Source organism: Desmodus rotundus, chromosome 3 (assembly GCF_022682495.2).
Source record: "Desmodus rotundus isolate HL8 chromosome 3, HLdesRot8A.1, whole genome shotgun sequence".
NCBI lineage: Eukaryota > Metazoa > Chordata > Mammalia > Chiroptera > Phyllostomidae > Desmodus > Desmodus rotundus.
In genome coordinates, this window is record NC_071389.1 from 136,590,394 (window position 1) to 136,610,749 (window position 20,356).

The 20,356-nt window shown below is 40.5% G+C and overlaps 2 protein-coding genes and 1 pseudogene across 3 annotated transcripts in view; all 3 read right to left on the reverse strand.

The window, feature by feature from the left end:
* Positions 1 to 20,356, reverse strand: part of TMEM19 (transmembrane protein 19) — a 316,102-nt gene that overhangs the window by 171,856 nt on the left and 123,890 nt on the right. The window lies entirely within an intron of this gene.
* The window catches only part of LGR5 (leucine rich repeat containing G protein-coupled receptor 5), a 136,413-nt gene that overhangs the window by 63,246 nt on the left and 52,811 nt on the right, over positions 1 to 20,356 (reverse strand). For both annotated transcript variants that reach the window (XM_045184756.3, XM_024576288.4), the window contains exons 2-3: positions 14,131 to 14,202; positions 681 to 752 (exon numbers count right to left, since the gene is read on the reverse strand). In XM_045184756.3, coding sequence (XP_045040691.2) covers positions 681 to 752; positions 14,131 to 14,202 — 144 coding nt within the window. The remainder of the gene's footprint in view (positions 1 to 680; positions 753 to 14,130; positions 14,203 to 20,356) is intronic.
* On the reverse strand, positions 4,973 to 9,155 carry LOC128780495 (10 kDa heat shock protein, mitochondrial pseudogene; annotated as a pseudogene).

The window sequence follows — 20,356 nt, forward strand, 5'->3', positions numbered from 1 at the left end:
GTACCTAGGTGCCTCCTTTTTTCCTACACAGAATAAACTGGAAGAAAATTAAACAATGGGTACTCGATGAAGGAGGTAGTCAATAATACCGAGGTTTTTGATAAACAGATTGGGAAGTTGGACGTTAAATAATAAGAAGACCCACTTTTACATGTCTCAATGAATTAATGTTTCTCAATTACTCAGTGTATGTATCTATAATCACTAGGCTTTTCCACATCTAGTCAAATTGTAACATAAACTTGGTATTTTTTTTAGCTAATCCTTTTTCATAAGAAAAACTTTGCAAATGGCTTGAAGATGTGATCTCATTATGTTAGCACGGTGACTTCTTCACTCGTGGTGATCAAATGATTCAAGAAATTCTGTCCAACTTCCTGACACACACACACACACACACACACACAGGCAATATTCTTTTAAAAGTGTGAGTTGATAAATTGGTTATTTATAGGCAAACTGTTTTAGATATTAAAGTTAGAAATGGAGAGGTAATTTTTTCATGCAAATCCAATCAGGTATAATATTGGTCTGTGGTGCCAATGAAGGGAGACTTGAATTCAGATGAATTATCGCACGGCTCCGAACAGCTGATTAGAGGAACTCCGTCTTTACAAGTTAATCAGCACCCACTTGCCACGACAGTCGGAAATACAACAACTAACACGCGGTTTACTTACAGAACTTTCAGACTGTAAAGACCAGCAAAGGCTCCCTTGGGAATGTACGTCAAAGCGTTTCCAGCAAGACGTCTGTGGGTTTTAAGGGAGAGGAGAGAGAGTGAGCATAGTTCTCTTCATGTGGAACTCACTTAGTTGTTAAAAAATTACAGTACAATTATGTTCAAGCCACGAATGCCAAAAACAACTGTAAAAAACCTTGTTTTGTTATAGTTTGTGAAAATTTTCTGTAAATTTCTAATCAAAGCGCTGGCATAAAAGTGCCTAAGAAGATACATAATAAATGACCTATTTTACAGACATCATTTAATAGCTTACACACTAAATATCTCTATCTACCCATGTATCTATACTGTAACAATGTCTTATACAAAAGCTAGGCAAGGGCATAGGGAGCAATGGGAGGGGTAGCCAGGGTGAAGGGCTGTCATTACTGGTGAGACGGTGGGAGAGACGGGTCACTTCAGCGGAGGTTTGAGCCGCAGGGAGGCCAGCGTGGCCGGAGCGGAATGACCAAGGGGGGGACTGCCAGGAGGTGTCCAGGGCCATTCCACTAAGGGCTTTGGAGGCCAGAACAAGGACTTGGGAAAGGGGAGTGAGGTGCTCAGATCTGAGTTTTAAAGGGGTCCTTCTGGTGGAACCTTTTTTCCTTGTTTATTTTACAATTAAAAAAAATTTCAATTACAGTTTATGTTCAATATTATTCTGTATTAGTTGCAGGCGCTTAGCATATTAGTTAGACAACCATATACTTTTCTAAGATGGGAGCGTTTTTCGAGGGGAGAAGAGAGGCAGGCGTGAACGCGTGGACAGGACCAGCGTTAAGACGCCAGGAGCGGGTGCAGTGCAGCGGGTGCAGTTGGCGAGAGGTGTGGGCTCTGATGTGGAAGAAAGAAAAATCCAGCCCGACAAACCTGTAGGGTCAAGGGGAATTGTAAGCTGCCAAAACCCAGTAACATTTTATATTTATGGTCACGTTACAGACAACCTGCATGCATTCGATTAGTTATCCCAAGTACTATACAGAAACTGAAGTAATGAATTGTGTATGACCGTGACATAAACGAGTTGCTTATCGAACTAAGACTCAGGCTAGTCTGATGATCACGCTGGTTTAAGTGATCAGACTAAGCTGACCAGCAGCTGTTTAGGGACAGCCAAAATGTCCCTAACTGTCCTGCTCACAGCCACGGCTTCAACAGCACGTTTTCGAATTCCAGAGCACAGCCTGGAAGTCCGGACTCTCGCTCACTGCTGCTGTGATGTCCAGCAGCTTGATGGTTTCTGCAACATTGACTCGGAAATGAAAAGGAGAGAGTGAAATTTATTTATGTGTTTACTTTATTAGTTTATTTTTATTTTTTCAGCTAACGTTTTCTTTTTTTACTTTATTAGTTTAAATTACCATTAGGGTAAATACCTTTCTGTTACATTTCCTGAAACGTAACTTACTTCACACGAGTTGTTTTTCTTTCTGGGCAAGGACATGGCGAGACCCCGCGTCTGTGTTCAGAACTACTTCGGGGAACCACTGACCTGTATTATCAGGGGAGTGTGTCTTAACGCAAAGGAATTTATGATGTGCTGTTGGCTATTTGCTGGGCTGATGGAAGATCTATCTCACTGAAGAAAACAACAGTTTAAGGAAATTATTGCCTCTTCCCCTCTTATTTCTTTGCTGTGTTGGATGGTTTTAGTAATTTTAAACTATAGGAAAAAAAGACTTTCAAATGAGTACACAAATAGTGAGAGCTGCACACAAATCTTTCCTGTGACAATTGGAACGAACAAACCCGTGGCCAAATGTGTTTTGACCCTAGAGACCGACACACCAATTGGCTGAGAGGTGGTGTTTTCCTTCTGTTTCTAAAATGAATTCAGGGGATCTCTCTTTCATCATTTTCCTTTCTACAAGAAGATACGACTTCATAAGAAAAACTTTTTACATCATGTGGAAAAGATCCTGCTCCCATACTGTGCCACTGTTACTAGTTTTACTGACTTAGCTGCTATTAAAAAGAAAAAGAAATCATCAGACACATTCTACTTCAGATGAATCAAATAAGTAGATGCTTTGATGCCGTACCAACTAACTAAAATATTTTTGAGAATGTATTTTTTTTTTAACCTCTACAGTAACTTGGATCTCTAAAGTAATCTAAAGGGGTTTTTTTTTTTTTTTTTGCTTCATTTTGTAAAATGGAGGGACAAGAGCAAAGGAATCGTGTGGGCCCATATTCCTCTGCTCTGGACACTGGCCTGGAGAGAGAAAGGTATGTGTGGATAAAATGGGGTGAGCACTGACAGCAGAAGGGGTGCTTGACCCTGCTTTCTGATTGGTACCCTTGCGGAAATTACTGTGCAAGGAACAACGGTCCAACATGGGTAGCCTTGGCCAAGGTCCAGAAGCAGACTAGCATTTTCAGAGCTAAGGGAGAGGGCCAGGTCAATTCTACCAGCCAACCTCGGTTAGTTCTTGAAAGAACTCATTTGACTTCTTAGTTGTTTTGTGGGGTTTTTTTCTTTCTCTTTTTGGTTTTCTTTCTTCTCACTATGAATTTACTTTGAGACTTAATGCAAGTCATTTTACCTTCCCGAATCTTAGAATCTCATTTCACTTATTTTAAAAAAAAATAGGGTTCTTCCACAAAGGTCTTTTTTTCTGTCCTCAAACTGTTTTTATGTTACATGTGTATTTCCTGCTTACCCTTATTCTCTCACACACCCTGCTTTTCCTTCATGTTTTTATTGCAAGATATCTTTATTGCCTATCACTAACATTTTAAAGGTACTTTGCCATACTTTGTACCAGGAGGTTGATCAGAGATTATTATCCACTCTTTGCAGATAAAGATGCCAACGCTCAGAAAGGTTTTATGTAAAACAAAAAACATTGTTGCTTTCCAATTGCATCTAAGTAATCTAGTCTTTTCTTATAGAGCATGGAAACTATGTAACAATGGTGCTACTTAAATAATCAGGAGAATGAACTTGAATATGATATCCTTATGATTTAAAAGAAGATCTTTCAGATTACTTGTCAAATTCATGCTGACTCCTAGAAACTTCTGCTTTATTTTCTAACTTTTACAAAGTACATGAGACCTGGAGGGTGCATATTGTAGATGAGCTAAATTAATTTGTTCCAGGAATTTGGTGAGGGCTAACAACAGGATGACCCTCGTGTATTTCCAGTTTTCTGGTACTATTTTCCTTCTCCGTGATTTTTCCAATGTTAATTTCAGTGACGCCATTGCTATTTCTGAATTTCCCTTCCCTCTTCTGTGTTATAATTCACCTAATAACTGTAAACCATCTAATGTAAAATTTCTAAAGTTTCTTTTTCTCTTCTGGTGTCAAAATATTCCCATTTGAATAAAAAATCTCCTAAAATAAAGTTAACCAAAACCATAAAAAATACCCCATAGTAATATTGTAATTAAGGACTTTCAAAAGACAGTAAAATAAAAAACCAAACATAATAGGCAATTAACATAAACTGTCCATGATCTATTTCATTGATTAAGTGCTCTCAGTTTTGGGGGGGGCCACCACATTCACAGGCTTGGCTTTGGGCTTATCCACATAGAAGCCAGGGTCTGGGTCACATAGTTAGGCACAGATAGGGTGAAACACAAAGTCAGCTGTATTCTGCTAGTCTTGCCTCTGCTGGCAGTAATGTATCACTGTTGTAACTGACCAAGCCCATCTGTGGCAGGTTACAGGGGTGTCCAACCTCTTGGCATCTGTGAGCCACACTGGAAGAAGAAGACTTGTCTTGGGCCACACATGAAATACATTGTGACATGTAATCACACAAAAAAATCTCATAATGTTTTAAGTAAATTTACAAGTTTGTGTTGGGCCGCATTCATAGCCATCCTGGGCTGCATGTGGCCCGCGAGCCGCAGGCTGGACACCCATTCCCATGCTAGTCAGCAGGGCCCAGACACTTACGGTTTAACCCTCTGCAGTTCATTTTTGTAAGGTTTGCTGAAGCCTACTCAGCAGCCTTGGATACAAAGATTATGACATTAATCAACTGTTTTTATTCCCATTGAAGAAAAAATGTCTTTCCTAATATGCCTAAAAAAGTTGCAATTTTTAAAAACCGTGGTATCTCCCCTCCTACCATGAGCTAAGCATATATAATTGGTGAAATCCAGCCAAAAATCTTCTTTTTGGATATCATTAGTTTATTATAAAAGAGACACAGAAATTATTTACATAAATGATTTCAGAACTTCAGTGGAATGGGCAGCCTCATGTGACGCCATTTATATTGATTTATTTCAGTCTATATACTTTCCAAGAATGTCACCATCTCTAACTAAGAAATAACCCTTGTTGTCCAGAACTACTTTGATGCCTCGATTTTCTGGAAGAACTTTATCTTCAACTTCTACTCTAACTGGTTGAATCTCTCCACCCCTTCCTTTGGGACCCAAGTCAACAGCTATTACTGTTGCTTGCAATACTTTTCCTTGAGATTTCTCTGGAAGCATAATGCCTTCTTTGGTTACAGTTTCTGTAATATTCTTTTCAATCAATACTTGGTCAAAGAGGGGAAGAAACTTTCTAAATGCCTGTCTTACCACGCACTCCAACTGGAGCTGCAAGGAGAGACTGGCAGTCCATCCAGCTGGACACGTGACCTCGGGAAAAAGCTGCCAAGTGCGCAGGCCTGTTCGCCCTCCCCACCGCCCCCCCTGCACCAGAGAGGGCTGTGTGCCTGGATTTGTCCTGTGGGCTGTACGCTGGCCACTGTCTCTTTGAGCAGGAGATGGAAAATGTCTTCCTATCTTGAACAGTGTATTGTTGAGCTGTCCATTCTGTTTTCATTAGATGGGATACAAAATGTCAGATTTCAAATTGAAGGGCGAAGACCACTGGACTAAATCAATGAACTCTTCAGGACAACTGGGGGACCCTTTCGCGGGCAAAGGCCCAGTGGTGTTTTTAACCAGACACTAATGAATGAAGTTCAATTTTCAATTCCTTTCTGAAGTCTTCCTTAATGACCTCAGTCCACAGTCAACTTTCCTGTCGGGTGTATTCTGTACAATGTTGTCTATGAAAGTTAATTTTATACTCCTTTCTATGTAGTCTACTCTGATTCAATTGCAACCTTCTAAGGTCAAGAATCTTAACTGCCTGCCCAGAGCAAGAAGCTGAATCAATATTTATTGATCAATCATTTGCTCTTGTTTCTAAAGACAGTTCGTTGGCCATGGTGCTAAAGTTGCTTCAGGTCTGGCATAGCTATTCCAAGGTGGCTCCCACGTTTTTACATGACCAGGTCAGAAAACAGCTGAAGAATACTCCTTCTTCGTTACTTATCAAATTTAAATCCATCCATTTCTTTGAGCACTTTCAATATGGCATGCACAATGCTTTTAGGCTACAAATAGTACCTACCCTTTATTAAACAACTCATAAGTCCTAGGCACAATGTTAAATAATTTATATACATTGTGACATTTAATTATTGTAATCATACTAAACAAGTGACATGATACTCCCCTCTTATGGATAGGAAAGTGAGTCTAGGAGAGGTCAAGTTATTTGCTCATGCTTACCTGGAAAAGTTTACACAAGAGAATTTAGTTCAATGTAGCATTTTGGTTCTAAAATTTGGATTTTTAACCATAACTTTGGTTAAAAGTAGGTTGGTCTGGAGCTTAGGTTGGTCTAAAACAGAAATAATGCAAGGACACAAATGGCTGAATCACTTACTATCCACAAGAAAACTGTTGCTCATTGCTTCTTTTTTAAATTTATTTTTAAGGATTTAATTTATTTTTGTTTTTAGAGAGAGGAGAAGGGAGAGAAACCAATTGGTTGCCTCCCATACACACCCTGATGGAGGAGGGAACCCATAACCCAGACACGTGCCCTCACCAGGAATCGAACTGCTCACTTTTTGGTTTTGGGGAAGACATCCAACCACCTGAGCCACACCAGTCAGGGCTCACTGCTTCTTATTCCAAGTCCTCCTCCCATTGGCTTCTAGATTCCATACGATCTTGCTGCTCTCACCACTGACTGGTTGTGTTTTTTTTCCTGCTAGCCCTCTTGTAAATTCTCATCCTCTAAACAAAGATGATCCTCACTCTCTGTCCTCACACCTGGCTTTCTCTGTCTAGTGGTGCTCAAACTTCAGTGTGTATTGCCACTGCCTTAGGAGTCATAAAAAATTCAGAGCCCCAGGCCTCAACTCGGACTTAGTGAATCAGAGTTTCTTGGAGGAAGGAATCAGAAATCTGCACTTTAAATAAGCAGTCCAGGTGATTTTAATAGGGGAAGAAAAACACACTGGGAACCACAGAATTATACCCGCTCTCAAGGTCCTCATCTAGCCCAGCACCGTCCACAATCACCTCTTTGTAAACGATTCCATCATTATGTCTAGAACAGGCTCATCATGCCCCAGACCCCCCTTCCCACCGTGTTATTGACATTTACAGTGCGCTGTCCTGCTGGCACCTGACACTCAGTACATCCAGAGCCAGACATCCTCTAGCCTTCGAAATACCAGTTGTTCCTCTTGAATTCCCTGTTTCTACTGACTACACCTCATCAGTCTCCTGGCACCTGATCTCAAAACCTCCCTCAGAGTCATCTCTCACCTTCAGAGCTCCTTTTCAGTGCTGACACCCTGGCATTCAATCAGTTGATGAGTCCCTGACTGTCTTCCTCTGCTGTGAGCTTCCATAGCAGAGGAAGATACCAGCAGATCTCAGCGGGTTCCTGAGATCCTAGTGGGTCTCAGCCCCTCCACCCCATTGGCTTTAACAAGTGATGTCTGGGTTCCCATTGGGCCCCATTAAATCAGAATCTCTGCAAATGGTCCCTGGTAATTGGTGGTTTTAAAAATGCTCCAGGTGATTCTAGTGCATATGCAAGGTGGGAAAGTGAAATAGATCTCACATAGTCTACTATTGATAAATTAACCTAGAGACCTTCATGGTCTCCATCCCCGGAGATAATGATTCACTCAAGTGTTGCAAGAATTGGGAGAGGTTGTTAGTTGATGGATTTTTAACAGTTATCCAGAAGGGACAATAAGACCCTGAACTAGATGGTGATAAAAATAGAGTAAACAAGTAGAAAGACACTGTAGAATGTTGAGGTTAAAGGCTTGGGAACTGGTTGATAGGGAGGGCGGGAGACAGGGAATGACAGACACGGTAATCATTGGCTAATCGGAACACTGATGGCAAGCAGGAAACGCGGCAGGGGGGGAAGCTTTTGAGGGGGGAGGCACCAGTGAATTCGGTTCCACCCTGTTAAGTTTTAAAGTATTGTGGAGTAGGTGGAGATGTCACCTAGGTAGCTGGTGATTCTCAAAGTGTGTTCCCTAGACCAGCAGTGTTGGCGTCCCCTGAGAATTTGCTATACGTGCAAATTCTTGACATCCTCCCTTCCTGTCCCCAACCTGCCGGAAAAGCTCTGGTGGGGCCCAGCGAGGTGTGGTTTAACCAGCACTTCAGGTAAGTCTGGGAACCACTCAGAATTTGAGAATCACTGTCCTGGAGTAGTCCTACAACTTTGCCATGCATCAGAATCACCTGGAGATCTTTTTGAAGTTTACATGTCACCTTCTTATAGAGACTTTCCCTCCCTTGTTAATTATTGCCTAACCGTGTTTGTGTTCATCATCACTACTGTCACAGTCAGACATTTGATTGTCACAATCAAACAGGGATGCCTGTTTCTTTGCTTATTATCTGTCTCCCCCACTAGGCTGTAAACTCCCCCAGGGGGGGCATTTCTTGATTGAATGAATGAATGAACCATTGCAAGTTATGTTCACTCTTATGCTCCCAGTGGCTCAAAAATTACGTGTTGAATTGAATTAATTGTAAAGTACCAAGAAGGGGTACAGTAAAATTAAATGCAGAAATTCAGGGAATGTCTACATTTTATAGGAGTTGGAATAGAATGCCAAGGGAAAAAGAACAGGAGGAAGAGAGGTAGGGCGCTTTTCAGAACAGTGTCCTAATTATCACAACAAAAATGTATGTGCATTATAATACACACACACATAAATACAGTTATATTCATGCACACACATACACAGGGACAAATATCTAAATGCCTATATCCTGTATGGAGAAGCATTTGGAAGAGAAGCAAAAATAACTTTCATGACATAACACCAGAGAAAAAGAGTTTCAAAGAAGCAGCATTTATAATCAATTGTCAGAACCATAAGGCAAGAGATTACGCAGTGTGATAGCTGAGGGACGGGAAGATTGTTCCTGGGCAGGAAAGTGTTTTCATTTTACTAACACAATCCAATATGTAAATTACAGTTTACCAAAGTTCTTTCATCATCAGTTCATTTGATCTTCAGGAAAAAACGTCTCGAAAGACAGGCAGGACAGCTCTCACCATTTTCAGCAACATGGTGAGGAAGTAGAAGTACCAAGTGTAGATTGTACTTTCAGGAAGTTTGGTGGTAGCTCTCATTATAAATTTCATATGCAATAACAGATACCTACTATTCGTATAAAGATTCTTCAAGGCCAACCATAATATGAGCCAACGGGGCCAGAGAACAATAGTAACTTAGAAAGAGACTTCCCTAGGGTTTCTCGTGTTCTCTTCCTAAATCAGGCACTTGATTCCAGTAGTATTAGAATCTGGGAATGTTGTAAATACTACTTGGAAATAAAGAACTTAAGACTGTTTAAAATGGTAACGATTCATCTCCCTCTGGTTTAATCAGATCACTAACCTAGGTTTCATGGCGCCGGTAGGTGTCAGCACTAGGCACAATTAGCTCCTAACACCTGAACCATACTCTGAGGGACCCAGTGTAGGATCTTTTATGTGTCCAAATAGCAAACATTAACATGAAGTCCCTAGTAGAACTGAGTAACTAAAACTGGGGGAGATACTGCTGGAGGGAAATGCAATTATTGGTCAGGATGTGAAAATATGGTAAAGAAGTGTCTGCATTGGTTGTCTGTGTCTATTAAAGCTCATAATTGGAAATAGCTTTACCTTCACACGCCCTGGATACCTGGGATTACTACAAAGTCAAGCTCGTGAAATAGGAAAAAAAGGAAGTTACAAGCTTCTTGAAAGTGTTTTAATTTTACCACTAAACTCAATGTGTAAATCAGTTTACCAAAGTTTTTCTTTCCATCATCACTTCAGTTGATTCTCACAAACATCTCAAAACACAGGCAGGGCAGCTTTCACCATCATCACCTGAGGCCCAGGGAGGTCAAGTGGATGATGAGCTAGTAAGTGGCAGAGTCAGGATGGGGCAGGAGTCCTGGGCTTCTGCCTCCACACAGTGCAGCCTCACCACACTCAGATCAGATAGGGCTCCCCCTCCCCACACCCCATCCCCGAAAGAACAGAGCTCTCCTCCTGTGCTATCACATTGCACCAGCGGGACATTTGGCCCGTGGATGTCTGGTCACCTTGTAGATTTGTAAAAAAAGAAACAACAAATGAGACCTGAATGTGCTGAAACATGTGCCACAGGTAGTAAGTGTCTCTGAATGTCGGGAGAAAGAGACAATTAACTGTGATGGCTTTTATTCTTCTTCTTAGGTATTTGTTCCAGGTAGTCACTTTCTCCAGGGTTACAATGTCTTTTTTGAACATGAAGTCAGTGAATACCTCCAGGGCTTTACTGATTCTTAGAGGATTTTGAGCTATGGCCTGGGCGATAAGCTCCAAGGGATAGCTGAGGAATGAACTATGGCTGTCTACAGGGTTCAAAACATAGTTAAAGGAAGTACACTAGGGAAATGATACTGGGGTGGGGCAAAGGTAGGGTTACAGTTGTGACTACGCAAAACACAGTTTATTCTTGTGCTATTATTAATTACTTATGATATTATTTCCCATACGAGGAGCTGTAAACTCACTTTTGCCCCACCCTGTATTGGGTAGTTGGTGCTAAGGGAAAGATTGGTACCTTGGATTTATTAACAGTGATTTTTAAAAATTGAGTTTTGAGGTGGGAGTTCTATTAGTACTATTGACAGCGTCCACAGCAGTTTTCTACTTAGTGGATAAAGAGATAAAGCATAGAGGTGAGCCGAATAAACTGAATGGAAGCATACTTTCAGAACCACGTCTGAATTGCCACAAAAGGTAAACACACACACAGAAAGACGGGTATCTAAATGTCTCTCTGGCTGCGTGATTGGTCATTTGTTAGTTCAGGCAGAATACTATATGAAATATGCTGCTTACTTATATGAATGCATACGTAAAAACATTAATTAAGGTTTTGTACTTTTTGAGCAATGCTAAGTTGGTGAAATTCTACACATGAAAATTCTGATGATACCTTTCATATAGCCTATATATGATCCTAGTGAATGAACAGCCTGGATACCCAATCCCTACCGGCTAGGTAGATGGCTTTTTTGTCATTTTCTCTCTCACCCTCTCACTTTCATCCCCCCACCTACACACATACACGGACACATATATACACACTGTCTTTACAAAACCCAGTTTAAAAGCTTCGAAGTGTTCCACTGTGCAAACACTGTACTAGGTACGGTCGCGGAAAGGAAAAGCACACATGAAGCACATAATTCCTGACCCACTTCCTACTTCCTGAGTCTGACTTTGAAAGTGGGTTTGAATCTTTGCTCTGACATGTTCTGACTCCATTTTCTTGGGTGAGTTCCTCATTTCTCTGTACTTTAGCTTTTCAAAAATAAATCTGTGAACTAGAAATAATAATATCTAATTTTATGGGGTTGTTAAGAGGATCCAGTTGGATAATATGGGTAAAACATTTTGCACAGTGTAAGTCATTGTTGTCATCATAATCATATCATTTTGAAGAATTTATATTCTTGAAGAGAACATAGACTTCCATGTAGCTAAGTCTAATAGAAACAATTAGCAATGTAATAAAGGCAACCGCTAAATTTAGCTTTGGGAATAAAAAAATGAACCAAGCAGAGTTGATCATTTTTCCATGTTCTATAAGTACTATCCCCGTTTGCTACTAAATAAATAGTGATGTCTTCAGAATATCAGTTAGATGCAACACAGAATTAAATATGGGAAAGTGGTCTCATTTTAAAATTCAGCAAGTTGGCCAGCTCAGTACAGGTAATTCAAGAACAGAATGAGAAAATGGAATGAACAGTCTTTAAAAGGTGTCCTCTATTTCTGAAATACTATGATTCCATTGTCAAGATACTTGATGGAGTTTCCAGAGATATAAAAAAGACAATTCAGAAAAACAGCATTTTCAAATGGTACTTCCTTTCCTCTTTTTGTTTCTGGATTTTTCTCAATTATCTTTTGAAAAACTGGCCTTGGAACCAAATTAACATTTATCTCATGAAGAAAGAAGAGTTATTTTGAATAAGTTGAGTTACTAAAGGAGGGATTCTATTAAATAAAGTCCTTAGGGAAGTGAATTATTTGTTGATTCAGTTTACGGTATAAAGTTGAGGCATCCATAAAGAAATTAAAGGGAAAAGGATATGAAATGCATGCCTTAAAAATATGGGGATAAACAGCACTAAATATTGTATGTTAATTATGGTGGGGGTGGGAGGATGAGAAACGTGTAAATAAGAAAATAACCTTGATATTTGAAGTTTACTGAAATTAATCTTTAAAAATATTGGCTTATGTCAACTAAATCTCTTACTTTATTCCAAGGCAGTTAACTTGTATATGAAGATCTTTTCACACACCTTGCTTTCTTTTTTTAAAAAAATTATTTTATTGTTGTTTACTTACAGTTGTCTGCATTTTCCCCCCACCATTCTCCCCCCACCCCAGCCAAACCCACCTCCCTCCCCTGCTTCCACCCTCCCCCTTGGTTTTGTCCATGTGTCCTTTATAGTAGTTCCTGAAAACCCTTTTGCCCACTGTTCCCTCCCTCCTACCCTCTGGCTATTGTTAGATTGTTCTTAATTTCAATGTCTCTGGTTATATTTTGTTTGCTTTTTTCTTTTGTTGATTATATTCCAGTTAAAGGTGAGATCATGGTATTTGTCCCTCACCACCTGGCTTATTTCACTTAGCATAAGGCTCTCCAGCTCCATCCATGCTGTCGCAAAGGGTAGGAGCTCCTTCTTTCTCTCTACACATCTTGCTTTCTTACAAGTCATTCTTTTGTTCATCAAAAATGTATCATTTATTACATACTAGCAGTGATGAAGACAGACATCATCCCAACCTTGAGGAAGGTTAAATTTTAGTCACAAGAATGGCCAGAGAGAAAAGAAAAGAAGGAAGAAGATCCTCCTGGACAGCCCAGAGTGAGCATCCACTCATGGAGGGATTAAAACATACTGAACAGTCTAGCAACTAAGCCTCCCTAGAAAACTCCTCCATAATAATCTGGGCATATTCAGCTGATCTAAGTATTAAAACAATAGCATTTGTTAAAAATATAAGGTATCAAAATAAATATAGATAAACTAAAGGGGAGAAATGTGAGACTATAGTCCTCTTGGGGAAAAAAAGGTTGATGTGGCGTGATTTGGTTGTGATGAAACGTTCTTTCCACTTCCCATGGTGGATTATGTGGTGCAGCAACAATTTAAATTACTTCCAAATTGGACCTGGCTTTAGGATTTATTAAAAAAAAGTATTTTGCGAAGAGGCCATTGCCTAAACAATTCCTTTAATCAGAAGTCAGAGGATTTACTCAACTGATGGTGGCAAACTTCCTGCACGAAGACTGCTACGGTACCTCACTTCCTCGTCCCCATCACTCAAAAGGGTAAGAGGATCACAGGGATTTTTGAATGCAGATTTCTGGTTTACATAGTTCTTTTTCATCTTCTGGAAATCGATTGCTAGACTTAATCAAGATTTCGCTGTGTATCATTAGCCCATTTAGCTTCCTCTCTTTTAATTGATTTTTTTTTTTTTTTATCACAGTGAGTTTGGGAGAGCCCAGTTTTCAGTCCTCTGTGGATTCAGGTTTTTCTACTCAAATCTTGACGGAAGCTAAATTTAAAAGTAGGAAAATAGTAATTAAGAGTGATCAGGACAAAAAGCTTTAGTGCTATGAAATGCGGACTCCTTGTCACAAGCCCAACAAAGCAGCAGGTTTTGGTTTTGATTATGGGTTTACCTACTATTTTAATAAACATGAACCAGTATTCAAACTTTTAATATCCTGCTGCCTAACTATTTCCAAAGAGCCATCCAGCTCTTTTAAACAGCCTTTGTTTTAAAATTTTAATTTGTTTGGCCCAGTCTCACCTTAGAAGGCTGTAGCCTCATGGTAAACTCTTATAAGTTGATTTCCAGAATCATAAGCAATTCTTTTATTTCCCCCTCCCAACTAAGTGCTTCCGCATGTGCCAAAATTGTCCGTGCTGACAGCTTTTCAGCCTTGTTTTATCTGGTTCCCACAGTAAGTATGAGAGACAAATGCAAGAATGTGTCCAGCGTTGACTGGACCCATCGTGACTACAGTGATACTTACAGCTCCTCCAGGAAGCGGAGACCGTGCAGAGGACTCGGGGGCAGCTGACTGATGTTGTTCATGCTGAGGTCTCTGGACAGGAAAAGAGACAGCATGTGAGGAGAGGCATATGCCAGCACATGGAAATCCAGCTGTTCAATTCACACATTTTCAAGCAGTAGAGTCAAATGAACTCATTCTTTTGCTTGACAAATGAATCGCTATTTTGCATCTTAAACATACTCCTAACCTCCCACCCCACCCCCCACCACTGTGGGCTCGCTATCAAGTTAGAGACCCTAGGAGGAGCTTATATGGATTCAGGATGATTTAGACCATTCATGGGCATGGTTGTAATTCTTCACGTTAAAACTACTTGAATAGGACAGCAAGGAAAGACATAACTCAGTGCTAGACATAACTCAACTTTGTGACTTGCTTTAAATTGTGTGACAAAAAGAAATGTCTTCACCACGCAACCCTGGAAGTCCTGTTTCTATGGTACTATGAACACCTTGTAAAATGTGTTCATAGAAAAAAAAGTCTTGATTCAAAGGAACTTAAAAAAACAAAACAAAACAACACAAGACAAAAAGCCTATTCCCTCCTTCTAACATGTTCCTTTTGCAGGTTCTCAGATTGCATTAAATAAGTGAAATGAACCATAAAACAAGGGTGTAATGTGATCCTGCTCTGCAGCACACTTCCTGCTGGGCCGCACAGTAGTTCCTGGCACAGGAAACAACAAGCCACTTTGGGCAGAACTCAATCAATTTTTGTTTTAAGCGAAACTCCATGTAATTAGATTTTATTTTGTTTTGACTTTTCTGTTTTTTTTTTATTGTGCCCCACATAATCCTTCAGCATCACTCGTATATGCCGTCTATATCTCAGCTCCCCAAAGCCTGACTGCTAGACAGATTCTAATCAAGACCAACTAAGACTTTATATAACAGTTCAAGGTTGACTTAAAAAAAGACTCGTTGCTCAAACCCGAAGATTCAGAACTACTGCCATTATAATCTCAGACCAGGTCTACATACTTAAAATTTACCTTGAGATAATACAATGAGCTTCATATTTATTCTTTTTTTGTTGTTGATTTAATTGGTGTATACCATTGTGTTAGGTGTACAACATAATTTGATACAGGTATATATTGTGAAATAATCACCACCACAAGGTTAGTTAGCATCTGTTACCACACATAGTTACAAAAAAGTATTTTTTCTTGTGATGAGAACTTTCGATATTCACTCTCATAGCAAGTTTCAAATATACAACACAACATTGTCAAGGAGAGGCACCACGCGTACAATACATTCCCAGCACTTATTTATCTTATAACTGGAAGTTTCTATCTTTTGACCGCCTTCACTCATTTCACCCATAAGCTTTTTAAAAAAATAATGTGGATTTTTTCCTGTTATTGAAGTGGCCACATCCATCGCACCTACTGGCCAATTTCAGTATTGATAGCTTGGCTCCTTTATCAAATACTAACTTTTAATCAGTGAGGCTAAGAATGGAGGAACCGTTCACTTTTTGCCTTTAAAAAGCTACTAGTGGGAGCATTTTAGATCTTGCCTCCCAGCAATTGTCCTCAGGTTTGGCTCAAATGAACTCCTATAAAAATAAAAAAAAGCCACTAGTATGAATAAGGAAAATAAAATATTTTGCTAAGTGTTTTAGAGTGTGGTAAAAAAGCAGAATTATTAACTTTAATGTCAGTGAACAATAATATAGCTGAATTAAAGATTATACTCTCAAGCTAAAAGTAAACAATGCCAAAAATACAGACCGTAAACATTTCTATTGTCCACATTTAAAAAATCTGGATTTTCCTGGCACTGTCTAGATCAGAGAGCCAAAGAACTGATCAGCATTTTCATTTTTTTGTGCAGATATTTCTCTGGAGTAACAGAGTTGTTTAGTTCCCCGAGCAGACATGGATTCGATTAGTCAGTGCAGAGTCCTCACAGTGACTATGTAACCTCTGCATGGACGTGCTCTTTCTCAGGGACATTCGTTTCTGTTATAAGTGACGTCCCATTACTTCCTGACAAGGATCAAGGTGGTTTGCTCTTGTCGCATGTTTGTTGGTAACGCAGACCAAACCAGCCTCAATGTGGAGACAGCCGGAGAGGACAGCACTCCTCTCGTGCGTTTCTGTGTGACATGCAAGTCAGTTTGGGACAAACATTAATCTTCTCTATGCACACACAGAAACTGTAAGCAGAATGAGGAAAGTGACACATTATTTTAATACTTATTACTAATTGCAGGTACCTAGAAGTGCGGCTTACATATAAGCATCCCCTATGCAGGGCTCCCCGGGGGAGCACGTTCTATGAGGGGGGCAGCAGGAGGAGTGCAGGCATTGGCTGAGGTTTGAACTCAGGCCTCTGCATTCACTAGCTGCGTGATCTTGGGAGTCTTAGCCACCCTCTGCAGGAGCCCTCGTATTTAAACAAGGGTAGCTCTACGTTAATAGTTGGAAACCCTATGATCACCTGTTTGCAATCAGAAGAGAGTGGCTTAATTTTCTTAGTAAAAAGGAGAGTACCTCCCTTTCCCAACAGGAATTAATAACTTCTGCATGTTACTTGACATTGTGGTTCCTCTTAGAAAATGAACTAGCACCGCTAAAACTTACCGCCTGGTTTTGAACACAGGCTGTTTTCTTCTAAAGAGCTTCCAGCGATGCATATAAGCCAATAGCAGAAAACAACTTTTTATAATGACAGTCTAAGGTAAAATGAAGCAGGCCTTCAAAATATAAATTCATATAAATTCAAAGTGGGTAAAGTAAAGTTTAATTGGCCGTATTCATTTTTTCCTTCTGTGGGCACCTTTCGCACCGATGTCCAAGGGTCGTCATGGTCTTCCAGCTCAGGGGTTCCCAAACTGTCCATGGTGAGAGGACAATTTTTAAGAGTTTCCAATTTGCTGTGGGCTTATATTTTTATAAAATAGAATAAAAACCCATTAAAAAGTAAAATAAAAACACAAAGATATACAAAATAGAAGCCTCAATATTTGATGTGATTCAACAGAGATTATTCAATTGCTGTAAAAGTTTCTACACCTTTACTCTCAAATTCTTATCTGTTGTGAATCAGAAAAACCACCCGTGGACAGGAGGGGTCCTCAGACCCCTCGGGTTGGCATTGCTCTCGCTCTCCTTGCCTTTGTGTCAAGGAGGGCGAGACTTAAACTACTTGAGTAATTTAACTAACTTCGAGTCTAAAATGATGGGATGAGAACACCCTTTCTACTCCGTACAGAAATATCCTCATTCTGACTCTTAAATTATTTTAAAACTTTTCCTTTCATTTTTCTATAGTATCTGGTCTTTTTCAGACACCAGGAACACATATAATTTTAGCAGCAAATGAGGGGGTCTTAAAATCATTTCCAACCCTGCACATTATTTACTTCTCAAACTATTTTAAAAAATGGCTCTATTTTGCACCACATTTTGCCCATGATTTAGTTTTCTAAAATCAGCGAGGCAATAGAATGGATTTCTTTAAATTTTTCATTTTTTTTTTGCCAAGATATTGGAATTAATTTTGAAGAACTGGTCACTAGGTAAAAAGATTTCAGGAAAGAAAAGGATGATTCATCGTGCCAAGTGCAAATATGGCAAATGTGCCATACTCATTGTGTAAATATGTTAAACTACTCTGCCCTGTTTCTGTCTATGTGTTAACGACCACGTCTAGTAATGTAGAACAGGGGTTGCACCGTTCTAAGGGGGACTTTGACTATATATTGGAATCACCTCAGGAGCTTTAAAAGATATTAATGCCTGGTTACTACCCCCAGAGTTTCCGAGTTAGTTTGTCCAGTACGGGCCCTGAGATTTTTAAAACTTTCTCAGGTAATTTGGATGTTCAGCCAAGGCTGAGAACCACTGACCACCTGTAAAATTCCAGCTGAGTGCTCCCAGCTCTATGACTCACTCAAGTTTAGGAGGCTTAAGATGATTGAAGGAACTGTTTCCTAAGACTAGAGGACTCCATCCGAGCAGACGGTATCTTTCTCTTGAAAAGGATTTTGTTGCTTGCAGCTCTATTATTTTTCTTCACTTGACAAATATTAATTGAACATTAATTGTGGGCAGGTCTAGGAACACAGTGGAGAATAAACACAAGTCATCCCACTGTCCCTATGTCTGTAAGATACCGAGTGTTAATTTTACGACAGGGCTTGCTTCTGGATCTGGCCTCTCGGTCCTTGTCACACTTGTAACTGTGTACTGAGTCTCCTCATTCGAGGTCGTCTTCTCCACCGTGCTCAGAGAGGTGGCCCTGAAAAGTCCATCTGGTCATCCCTCTACTCGAGCCACTGTCAGCCAATATGAAAGACATCTGCTCCCCCCACCCCCTTAATGTGGGTGATTTGGAAAAGGGCTCCTCCCCTGGAGGCATGTGTAAATTACAAAAATCACTTACTGAAGCAGCCACAGAGTGGGGCGAACGCCTTGGCAAGCAGATCTTGGCCTGGAGTTCTGCCCCCATGGAGGAGCCCCTGCTCAGCTGTAGCCACACGGGACTCCACTGCCTGAGAACTTCAGGCCTCTTAGAGAAACCAATGCCCAAACTTAGGCTTTTCACAGTCTGGCCTAACGTTTGTTCCACCTAGATTTGATGCCACTTTTCTCTGTGCAGCGCGTGCTCCAGTTACACCGAAATTCTTGCTGTTCCCCTAGGCATCTCTCTGTCTTTACACCCGTGATTCTCTTTATCTAGGATGCATTAGTCTCGCTATTTCCAAATGACTCCTGTGCTCCCCCGCTTCCCGCCCCCCATTTAAGATCTAGCTTAACATACCCTTGTGTTTTGGACACAAACTCTTATCTTTCCAGCTTAGTCGTTCTCTATTTCAACCTCTAGTCCTTTGGTACTTGTCATATCAAAGCCTTGTTTTAGCCCGAGTCTCGCTCAGATGGTGCACTGATCACCTGCCTCACTAAGTCACCAACACCTCAAGGCCTCAGCGGCCGTCTTCTGTTTCACTCTCCTGGCAAAGCCCCAGCTCCGGAAAAACACCCTGATTCTTCTCTGTTACTATCCCAGGGTACTGAGTGATACTAGAAAATAAAAACTCACAAGTGTGCAGATTAGTGACCAGAAATTCATGGCCTTTGTGGCTCTCAACACTGCCGCACAGTCCTGTTATTTGTTATTGCTCGGTTCACTCCTGCAGGGGCTGCTGCCAGCTTTCACCGCTTGCCTCAAACCTCTTAATCAACAACCACTCCCACTCCCACTACCTTCCCTCTTACTTCATGGAAATAAATGGAATTCTCTGGACCAACAAACACGTAATGGGCCACATTCTTGTTCTGTTTTACGGCCTGCTTACTCTGCCCACACTTTTCTCCCTGCTCAGACTTGCTCCTGGGTCCCTTCTGCTCTAGGATGCTACAGCACACTACCCCATGAATAATTCCTTTGATTTCCAGCATTTTTCAAAGCTCTTCTTCCATTTCAATGTATAAGTGTAGTTAAGTCTTTCCCATGAGTAAAGAAAAAGGAAAACAGGGTCTTTCAATGCCATGTCTTCCTTTACCTGTTACCCAATCTTTCTCATTCCCTTTGGGGCTGTTTCTGGTTTACAGTTGTAGTCTCCACTTCCCATTCCCTTTCCAAGCACAACACACAAGCTTCCATCCTTACACTCCAATAAAACTGCTCTTGCCAAAGAAACAGAGACCCCCATACTGTCAAATCTAATGAACGCCTGGCTCACCGGGCCTTTCTCCTGCATTAGATGGTGCTCTTCCTGGAAACTCTATGCTCTATTGTTTCCAAGTCCTCATTCTCTCAGGATTCCCTTCATACTTTCCCAACCTTTCTACTTTATGGACTCCTTTGTGGAATTTTCTCTTATCTACCCCTTAAACGTCCGTGTGCTCTGGAGCTGTGCCCTTGGCCTAGTGCTCTTCAATCTCTACCCTTTATTCTTGGAGGTGATGGCTCCCAGGGGCTTACGTATTACTTAAAGGCCCATAACCTTCCAAATTCATATTCCTAGCATTAGTCTCTCTCCTAAGCTTCAGAATCATATAACTAATTTCCTTCTGGATGTGTCCACTTAGCAATCTCACAGGAATGCACCGTGTCCAAAATGGAAATCATTATTTTCTGTTCCACACTTGTTTGTTTTTCTGAAGAGCCAGTTTCTAGTTAATGCCACAACCGTCTTCCAGGCAAAAATGCCTAAATCTTGGATACCA